Source organism: Musca autumnalis, unplaced genomic scaffold (assembly GCF_047663935.1).
Source record: "Musca autumnalis isolate F117 unplaced genomic scaffold, ASM4766393v1 scaffold_1, whole genome shotgun sequence".
Lineage (NCBI taxonomy): Eukaryota > Metazoa > Arthropoda > Insecta > Diptera > Muscidae > Musca > Musca autumnalis.
This window is the reverse complement of record NW_027411644.1, coordinates 281,357,194-281,368,409: the sequence shown is the minus strand read 5'-3', so window position 1 is coordinate 281,368,409 and position 11,216 is coordinate 281,357,194. Positions and strand designations below refer to the sequence as shown.

The following is an 11,216-nucleotide window of genomic DNA, read 5'->3' as shown; positions in this document are numbered from 1 at the left end:
CTCTTGATCTCTGTCCCTTTTGAAATCTTATAATATTCCATAATTTTTTTCCACTTACCAAATATTTGGGCGAAGGGAAGAATGTCTGCTCAATTAAGGGGAAATTTTCTTTACCCAAACGACGTTGCAGTTGTTGCAAGTGAGCGAATACCCAAGGTTTATCCTGAAATGAGAGAAAAGTGTAAATATTAAAAAAAAAAACACTAAATATTTTAAAATTTATTTAAAGTCATTAAAAGTGGATGTAGACGACTAGAGTCGCTTCTTATTGATACGCCACTGAACCACACGCTTAATAAAACGTGGTGAAAAAATAGTGCCATCAGTTGGAGAAAAATCATGATTACAGTTGTCTTGAACTTGCAACGTTGCGAGGGTTACAGCGTTCTGCGGAAGGATCGTACATCAAGCGGAGGAGGACTTACCTACCTTACACAACAGACAGGCCTGTATCAAACATCAAAATAATACCATCAAAACAAAAGCAACAACCAGACGAAGTTTATCAATTGGTGTTGTTCACGCACATTGTAAATAATAAAAAGAAGTAAATGCAACAAAAACGCAATTATATCGAGTAGCTCGTAGAATACTGTCTTTGCAAAGAAGCTTAACACGGGGCTTTTGAAGCAAATTTAAACGGAAGGTGCTTGCACCTGGGATTCTGAAACTACAATGTTCACAGATGAGACAAATCAAAAAACAAAAAAAAAAATCGCCAGAGCGTGTTTTAAATTAATCGCGATCCAAGTTGACATTTTTAGGGGTTGTTTAGGTTTTCACGATTTTGCTTGGAAATCGCAAGTCCTATCAGAATGAGACTAACGAAAATGTTGTAGCTATCAAAATTCTATATAAGATTGACATTTATGGTATTTTCGTAGGTTTTACCATTTTTGAGATATAGAAGTTCAAATTTGGCCAATGCACCGACTGTATCGCCCCCCTTATAAAACAATGTCATGAAGGGTGCGCCTTAACTAACTTTTAATGAAAACCGCTTACACAGGGGAAGTTTTTGTGAATTCTGAAACAGCAATGTTCATAAATGAGAAAAATCCAAAAACAAGAAAAAATCGCTGTAGGGATTTTTAGAGAATCGCGGTCAAAATTCACATTTTTAGGTGTTTTTTTAATTTTTCACGATTTTGCTTGGAAACCGCAAGTCCAATCGAAATGGAGCTAAAGAAAATGTTGTAGCTGTGAAAATTCTCTAGAGGATTGACGTTTATGATTTGTTTCTAGGCTGTACCATTTTTGAGATAAAGAAGCTCAGTTTACATTTTTAGGTTTTTTTTGTTAGGGTTGCGCGATTTTGCTTGAATACGCCAGTCTTATCGTTATGGGACCTGAGAAAATCTTAAAGCTGTGAAAATTCTCTACAAGACTGGCTTAAGTAACTTATCCTAGGTTGTACCATTTTTTAGATATATAAGTTTAAGTTGGGAATTTGCAGTCGTGACATTGTTTTATAAGGGGGCGATACAGAATTGAATTGAATTTGAATTGTAACAATTTGAACTTCTATATCTCAAAAACGGTAAAACCGACGAGAATACCATAAAGGTCAATCTTGTAGAGAATTTTGATAGCTACAACATTTTCGTTAGTCTCATTCCAATAGGACTTGCGGTTTCCAAGGAAAATGGTGAAAACCTAAACAACCTCTAAAAATGTCAACTTTAATAGCGATTTATTTAAAAATAGCTTCGGCGATTTTTTTTGTTTTTTGATTTTTCTCATCTATGAACATTGTAGTTTCAGAATCCGCAAAAACTTCCCAGATGCAAGCACCTTTCATTTAAATTTGCTTCAAGAGCACCGTGTAAGCTCTGCCCTAGTGACCTATACGTGGAATGTATGGGGGATTGTAGGATTGCCGAGGTGGTTTTGCACCATATGCCTGACATTAGTTCGCTTTTGGAGGCCAATAATCATCTTGTGCATGTGACTAAAATGCTCACAATGACCTTTGGTATTCCATCCTTTGAGCAGGGGGTACAGCGAAATTGATGGCTCCACATTCTACACGGTGAACGAAGACTCTCCTACGAGGATAAGAAGAGATTGCAGCAGCTCGCCAGTGGCACCCATTGTGGCAACCTGTCTGAGGGCACTTCGCTTTTGGAGCACAATTCATCATGAGCTTTGGAATTCCATCCTAGGCAATGACCAGAAGGGTACATAAATTTGCCGATCAAATTTATAGCTTCATATTTTATAAGGTGAACGAAGACTCTCCTACGAGGATAAGAGGAGATTACAACAGCCCGCCAGACGTCACCATTGTGGCACCATCTCTGATAAAATAAAGTGTCCACCATCATCGTCTTATTTAACAGACCACCAGACTTCATAACATTTGACCGCAGTACTTTTCTGAACCATTGAAAAACTGATTGGCGATGGTTCAGATAATTTACCAATCAGAGAGCTGCCCAGACCCACATAACATCGGCTCGTTACATACCTGCTGTTCGAATATCCGAAATTAGACCAAATTTCTCAGCAGAGAAGACGGAGGAGCTTCTTTTGTATGAACCTTGAATACCAAGGATTTGGGTATTTTACTTTTGAAGTCAATGAATAGATTATGAGTACAAGCAGAAAAAGTGCCCAAACCAACTGAAGCAATTCAAAATTGGTTCAGGATTGAAAAGTGGCCAGCGGTTAAATCACTCTTGAGTTCGGGAAGGAATGCTGTTAGAACGGATGTTACTTTCAAGGACGTGATAGTGACAGATCCAAGGAGGAGCGCCTTCTTAACCGGCAGCTTATATAGCACCCCAACAGTGATAGGGCGAAGTGGAGTAACCCGAGAGTGTTGGGAAGAAGAGGAATGTTCTGCGCCGTATAACAGCCTTCTCAGCCGAGAAAGTACCACCACAATTTACGATGAGAGATGTCGCAGACGTAATCCGAAACTCAAAAACATCCTAACCGTTGGTTCCACACGGAATCTCTGTGGTAATGTTTTAGCAACTGGATGAAAGCGGATTAGAGTTTTTGGCAAGTACACTTAGTTAGCCACACATGTTGCATCAGAAGTCTAAAAAGTTAAGTTGGTAGGGTGGTCTCGATACTGAAGCCAGACTAGCTTGCCAGCAGATGCGAATCATAGAAGCAAATTCCTTTCTGTCGCCGTTAGCTAAGATTTTAAATATATGTATTAATTCTTCCCATGATGAGAAGGTGTTTCCCAGTTGCTCAACTTCAGTAAGGATTTCAGAAAATTCACAGTATAGCAACGACATTACAAGATAAATCGTACTGACCGCGATACCGAAAATATATGGTCCTTGACCATACCTATCGGAGATCTTCTATACCATCAAATATGTCAAGTTGTTCGAGGACATAACAAAGACTTCTCTCCAGACGTGTTTGAAACTATCGATAATTCAGATAATGGAATTCAGAAACAAGAAGTACAAAGACCGTAGAGTGAAACAGTGGGTTCTATTTTCAATGACATATCGCTCATTTACTCAAAGAGTGGCATAACTCAAAAAACGCGTTTTCTTAGTTAGCAATTTCTATTTTTTCTACGACCTTGACTTTATCTTGTGAAAAATTTTCATGTTGCTATCTGTAAAACTCAATGAGTTACAGCTGATTTACGAGGAGGTTGACATAAATTAGCAAAACTGTTTTTTGAGTTTATGAAACACTAATATAGTTCAAATCATAATTGATCTTGCACAGAAATTTAGCCCTGATATCTGGCCAGCTCTTTGCAAAATATTGTTCCAGTGGTTATTTTATTTTTTGTGTAATAATCTTTTTAATAGGGAAGTCAAAATTCAATCGTGAACTTAAAACGCGTTTTTCTCGAAACTGCATTTTTTTGAGATGTGCCACTCTTTGAGTAAATGAGCGATATGTAATAGCTTAAATATCTACATAGCTCACGTAGTAAAGTTGTTCGTTATCTGTGAAATATAGAAATATCCCCCCTCACCACCTTGACGGCTGAAATGAGGCCCCCACTGAACATATTTGTCGATTATGTCCTGATTTCGAACACTAATTACCGCAGATATACCTTGCAAACCACTTATATTTACTACTACCTCAGAAGTAGAAACAAGGTACTCAAGTCGCTGGCCGGTTACACTTGGAATATTGATAAAGAAACCTTGTTGACCTTTTATAAAGCAATATGATGGTCTGTGGTAAGCGATGAGGCGCCAATGTGGTATGCAAATGTTAGCACAGCACAACAAGATGTTGTCGATGCAGTACCTGCTAGGATGTTATCGTCATTAGCCTCCACGTCACAATCATGTGAACGGGCTTTGTCCATACGGGTACGTCAGGAGAAATTTCCAAATTTAGAAACGGGAATTTCTAGATCATCCGGCCGGCTTGGATAGTATTCACGCTGATGCAGTTGCACAGACAATTCAAAGCTAAAGTGCGAATGCAACTGCCAAGGCAAACACTAGTGGTTACAGCTCAATTAAGAAACATACGGTACAGCCGCCTCAATTTGTATTGGTCCCAATATTGATAGGACGACACGCTCCACGTTTATTGGTCTGAGGGTCCTTAAAAATATTCTTTAAAAATCCACAACAACAACATAGGCCAAGCTTATAGAAACTCAGCAGCAAGCAAGGAAGTAGCATATCATGCTTCATGTTGATATGTCAGCCTCCAAAAATGTGTCATATTTACGGTTCAATAACGGTGGATTCCGAATTAATATCGAAGAAATAGGGAATAGAGGAAGTAATATTTAGTAGTAGCTAACTTGCTCCTTCGAACCATTAGCACACAAAAAATGCATATTTAAGACAAGGGGATTATTTGGCACATTCAAAACCCCAAATCTGCCGAGCTTTGCGACGTTGTAGCTTGGATGATAACCCGGAGTCTCAGGTAATAAGATCACAAATGTAGAAGAACTTCACTGAAACAGAGTTTCTGATGTCCCCTTAAACCGTGTATATCTGGACGCATAGATAGCAGCCCTTCCTCAATATTTCTCGCGACTCGCTCACTGTCCCTGAGAGTTCTCACATTCCAGAATTCAATCATTGTCCTTTTACAAAGGTCGTCAACGAGCATTCCGTTTTTTATTTTTGCCATTTATATTTAGCGATTCGTTAGCAATATAGATTCGGAAAAGTTGGGTGCCGGCATATCTTTCCTAGACCCAACTTTTCCGAAGCTATATTGCTAACGAATTGTCGGCTTTGCCGACAGATATGTATATACCCTCAGCCAATGTGAAGTGAAAGTTTCACCTAAGGACAGATCGAATGTAATTAAGGTCTCTTCAGAATTTTGTGGCCTTTTTAGATATTTGAACTTGTCGACAAAAATGTGGATTAGAAATTAACTGTACTAAGACACAAATGTTGAACTTCTGTGGGGGAGGTACCCTTAAAGAGGGCCGATATGGGCCATTTTAGAAGTTAAACTAAATTTTGACAAAATATTAGGAGATCCAAAGTTTGGACCAAATTGGTTGCCCCATTCAAGTGATCTCGTCCTAGCAATTTAGTGACATTTTTTGAATATGGGGGAGAAGTACCGGAAGTTGTGGACCGGTATTGCCCCATGAAACTAAATTTGGATAAAATATGACGAAAACCAAATGTTGGACCAAATCGGTTGAACAGTTCAAGAGTTAACGTGCTCTCCGACTGCCACATATTTACACCTTTCGCGCTGTTTTCCCAAGAAATTTGGACTTGCCCCTGAAAAAACTTTTACCGTCGTAATGGAAGTAGCGAAAGAAACTCGCTTCAACAAAAATCGAAATGATTCGAGAGCAGGTCTTAAAGTGAACTTATCCGAAATTGTGTGTGAGAGGTACCAGAAGGAGTAGACAAATATAGTCCATATTCGAAACTGATCTATATCTGGTAGATATATTAGGATGTGCAAAGTATGGATTACATCGGTCACTCGCTTCAAGACTTATCGTGCGCACAATTTTTCCGAACATTTTTGAACTTTTGTGGGGGAGGTACCTGAAAGAGTGGACCGATATGGCTTATCTTCGAATTTAAACTATGTTTGGACAAAATATTACGAAGGCTAAATTTTGGACCGAATCGGTAGATCCGTTCGATAGTTATCTTGCTCTCCATCCACTACACGCGTTGTTATAGGGGCTTTTTGCATCTTTCAGGCTATTTTCTAAGGAAGTATGGATTTGCCCATGATGAAGCTTGTACCATCGTATGTGGGGCAATACAAGTTGTTGCAACAAAAATCAAAGCGATTCGAGAGCAGGTTCTAATCTGAACTTATCCGAAATTTTGTGTGGGAAGTACCCGAAGGAGTGGACCGATTGAGTCTATTTTGAAACCTCATCTAACTTTAGTAGAAATTTCACGATGTGCAAAGTATAGGTCAAATCGGTTACTTCCCTCAAGTATTATCGTGCACACAAATTTTCCGAACATTTTCGAACTTTTGTGGGGAAGGTACCGGAATGAGTGGACCGATATAGCCCATCTTCGAACTTAAACTAAGTTTGGACAAGAGTTATGGTGCGCTCCAGCCAGACAGACATTGCTCAATCGACTCCAAATTGTCTGAAACTCATTTCTTCCAAACATACATTATTTCGATGAGGCACATTTTGCCCGTATGAAAGTGTATATCACGAATATTGTCAATTATTTCATATTCCATTTCAGAAAAAAAGGATACTTTTTTTTCGCGCTACATCAACGATTTTTGATATGTAGGTTAAGAAAAAAATTACCAGTACGAATCTGGTCGCGAGCCAATTTTTGGTTGTTGCGGACAAAAGTTATGGCGCTTTTATTTCGCTTTTTAAGAAAAAAATATTATAAAAACGCTAATTGTTTTAATGAGCACCATTGTTACAAAAAAGTTCTGTCGATGTGACTTCAGCGAGTAGATTGCATAATACCTGCAAAATATTACACAGAATTCGCGGAATGTACATAAAATTGATATATTATTGAATATAAGTCAACTTTTTTCAAAATTGAGGCCCGTTTAGTGGTCATAAAATTAACTAAAAATTTGTTGTGGATCAAAACTTCACGGCGAATCAAATGAGACTACAATCGTACAGATTGGTGTTATAGTTTTGATGCTACAGCCAAAATAAGCACATAATTTGGTCAAAAAAGAATTTTTTATTTGACAAAATATTTTTTCACATGCATTATGTATTTAGTAGAAAATATTCGAAAAATCTATAGGAATACTTCCATCATTTTGCTTAAATCTCCCAATAAAATAGACGGATTTTGCTTTATTGACATTCATATTAAAGCTTTTCCATTAAGGAAGGTAATTGGGTTGATGAGGATATATCTCAAAGCTTCTGAAATGGAAACAGAGGTCAAAGAACCCATTTTAATTTATATGAATTTTAAAATACGTGTAAATCGCGTAATTATCAAAATCATTTTGTCCGCATGTGATTTTCATGTACAGCAAGACTATATCTTTTAATTTATATGTATTTTTCGAAATTTACACTGGAGGCTAAGATGTAGCATCGGCTGCATCCTAGCATTAAAAAACCTATAAAATATCGCTAATTTCCGCAAAGTGCATACAATTTTTGTCCGCATCCGATTTCAATGTTCACCATGAAAATCTATATCGAAATATATCTATTTGAAGGCGATCAATCAAGAACCGTGGATGTAGCATGACACACTATTTTTTCGGATAAAATTAATGTAGCTCCCTTATCAGTGAAGTTTTCAAATCTCTGTTTCCGCTAAAAGTAAGATGCTGTACTAGTTTTTTCATTGCAGTGGAAACGAACCGTAGAAAACGTGATAAACTACGCGATATTTCCAAAAACAATTTTAGATGATTTTTCTACTTTGGAATTTCTTGTAACTCGCGTTTTAGTAGATGGATTTTCACGGGGAATGATTTATTGGATCAGGAACGTAAAAAACTAAAATGTGCAATCAAGTACGAAGAAATCGAATGACAATTTTTAAAATTAGTCCCGAAAAATACGATTTTTAGAAAAATGTTCGCACAAAATTTTCGCATTTGGATGCAGATTTCTATGAATCTGTGCAGACTACATTCACAATATTCATATCAAATAACTTAGAATCGCAAGTACTGCAATCCTATATACGGTTTTTTGAAAAACCTGTTTGCGGAATGAAGTTAGAAGAAAATTTCAAAAAACACTGTAAATCTGGCTTCAAAGTGTCAGCATCATTTAATGGTAGAAGCAGACGAAATTTTGAAAAGTACTACACTAGTGAGGTTATCCTTATTTAGTTTGCTTCTGCTTTTATTTTGACAGGAAACTCGAGAGAAGTGTGGTTTACTCACAAATCGAGAAAAAGCAAAAAAAGACATGGTGGCTTCAACCCATTTTCACCAATTTTTTAACATAAATATAGCCACAGCTTCCACGCAAATTATCTTTTAAGGCCAATATTTTTTTCCACGTCCAAAAACATTTCATTTTATCCAAAAGTATTTGATTTGTATAATATACAATCACGAGTCGCGTGTTCTACAAGGGTAAACCTTGGCTTCAGCTATGTTAAATTTTCAAAAATATTGGTGATATACCCTCGCTGGCATAAATGCTGAGGGTATAAAAATGGAAAAATGGGATGCATTATCTACATTGCAACATTGTAAAGATGGAATTTTCTACTTTTTACTTTTCTTTTGGATGGTCCCCAACTAAAGCTGTGATATACGTCATTATAATTAAAATCGCAAAAATGAAAACTTGGTGATATTTTCGTTGTTTGAACACCAACGACAACCTACTTTACATTATTAGAAAGGTGATATTTTCTACTTTCATTTTCATGTTTTTTTTTTTGAGATATTTTCTTTGGAATAAAACGTTGACTTTTTCTCCAAATAAGTTTTTCCCTATTCCGACATCACCTAAATCAATAGGCTACTTCCGGGACCCCCATTAACCACGAAAATTTCGTGACAATCCGAGCAACTTGCAACCTCTAGCTTGATTACAACGTTTAGATGGACATAAGGGCGGAGGGACGAACATACATATCCAGATCGACTGAGCTCGGCGAGACATTCATTTGAATATATATAATTATGGGTCTACGACCATTATTTCGATGCGTTACAAACTTCTTGGCCAAAACCAACTTATAATACCCTCCTCACATAGTGGTGTAGGATATAACGAAGGGATGTCGCGGTGATTATGTAAGCTGTATTTTTGCCGGGATTGTACTCGCAAATTGATAAACATGCTAATTAAAGTGCTGTTTCAATATGAGGCCACAATTGACAAAGTAGAGCAAAAGACGAATCGGTTAGAAATTCGGATGCATATTTCTTATCTCAAATAGTGATATCACCTTATTTTTATAAAGTTAAATCCTACTTGGCTAAATTGTTTTTTCGGTCGTACCACGATCTATCCAAAATTCGTCTGTACTTACCTGAAATTGGTAAATCGAATGCAATGAATTAATGCTGGGAACACCACCGTATTTCAAGCCCAAAATTGTTGAACGATAATCATTGGCACCATCACGAGGTGGCTGGCGTATGAGTACAAAATCTGGTCGGAACATGCGAGGAATCTAAGAAAAATAAAAAAGGCATTATTTAAAAAATTACACAATAATTAATTACAACAACTTACCCTCGAATCACCACGATGAACTTCCATAGTAACAACTGGCCCAGATTCGGCACTGGCATGCAGGGTTATGTCCTACAAAACAATACAAGATGAATTAAAACAATTGACAAAATGCAACAGCATAACTCTTACCCGGAACTCCGCCTGTTCCACACGTATATCATAGTCGCCATGTAAACGTTTGCCACGGAAATATTTCGACCAATCTGTATTATGATCATCGAGCACCAATAGCGTAAAATATTTATCCTTATTAAAGGCTGGAGCACGTGTGGCACTTTGAACCGCAGCACCTTTATTTTGTGTTTGTGTGTGTATAAAATTTATGAAAACATATGATTAGTGAATATTTAAGAAATATTTTAGTTTTACACCAAGGTACTTGGCTTGCGCTCGCAGCATGCATTTTTTGTTGTTAATTTCATATGTATAAGGAAGGAATTTTGACATTCAAATAAATGGCCTTTCTTCGGAATTTTATTTTCCGGCATTCACGTAAATATTTCTTAGATAAGGTAACAGGACAGATGCTAAACATTTTTCTCAAGAGAATAAAATTAAGTTGTATGAAACAATGAAAATTCGTCCTGTAACGGATGTATCGTTACGTAAGAATGGAATAAGTATAGCCTATATGTATCAAAATAGTTATCGTAGTAAAAATTTGTAGATTCTCGCAGGTTCTGGAACAGAGTATTTAATGCAATTAAATCGCTTTTTTCGTGAACAAGTCCATGGTTCCTGACAAAATAACACAAACTCTAAAATGTCCTACGGTGGCCTATATAGATCCAATTCCAAGATGGAATATTTCTTCCTGCGCAAAAGTTCGGCAATTTTGCGCTTGAATTCACTTTAGCTGCTAGTCTTCGTGATGTTATTATTTTTTTTTTTATTGGGGAATCAAATACTTCCTGAGATATGGTATTGCAAATGTTTCATATACATATCGCTCATTTACTCAAAGAGTGACACATTTCAAAAAACCCAGTTTCGAGAAAAACGCGTTTTATGTTCGCGATTGAATTTTGACTTCCTACTACTTGGACCATATTTTTAAAACAGCTAGCCAGATATCAGTGCTAAATTTCTGTGCAAGATCAAGCATGATTTGAGTTGTTTTAGTGCTTCAGAAACTCAAGACACTGTTGTGTTGAATAATGCGAAGCTCGTAGTAAATGAGCTGTAACTCGTTGAGTTTTAGAGTTTTAGCATGAAAATTTGACACAAGATAAAGAAGTCGTAGAAAAAATAGAAACTGCTAAGTCAGAAAACGTATTTCTGAGTTGTGCCACTCTTTGAGTAAATGAGCGATATGTACATTAGAGTGAACCTAAAAAACAAAAATTGTTTTTTTGGAACTTCTACCCTCCAATTTTTTTCCATTTGGTCGAAAAACCTTATACATGAAGTGTTATGGCGATCGACTAAGGTTAAAAAAACAAATTTTTGTGTTTTTGGGTCACTCTAATGTACATCTTATATTGCCGTTCTGATAGCTTCAGCATTTATGCTAACAAGGGTATATACACTATCATACAGGCAAAATGTGCCTCATCGAAATAATGGTTTTAGACCACAAGTATGTTTCAACGAA

General features: G+C 36.8%; 1 protein-coding gene across 1 annotated transcript in view; it reads right to left on the bottom strand.

The window, feature by feature from the left end:
- Nucleotides 1-11,216, bottom strand: part of Syn (synapsin) — a 135,770-nt gene that overhangs the window by 82,550 nt on the left and 42,004 nt on the right. Inside the window, 4 exon segments of the mRNA XM_073961373.1 lie at nucleotides 59-163; nucleotides 9,414-9,557; nucleotides 9,620-9,691; nucleotides 9,752-9,912. Coding sequence (XP_073817474.1) covers nucleotides 59-163; nucleotides 9,414-9,557; nucleotides 9,620-9,691; nucleotides 9,752-9,912 — 482 coding nt within the window.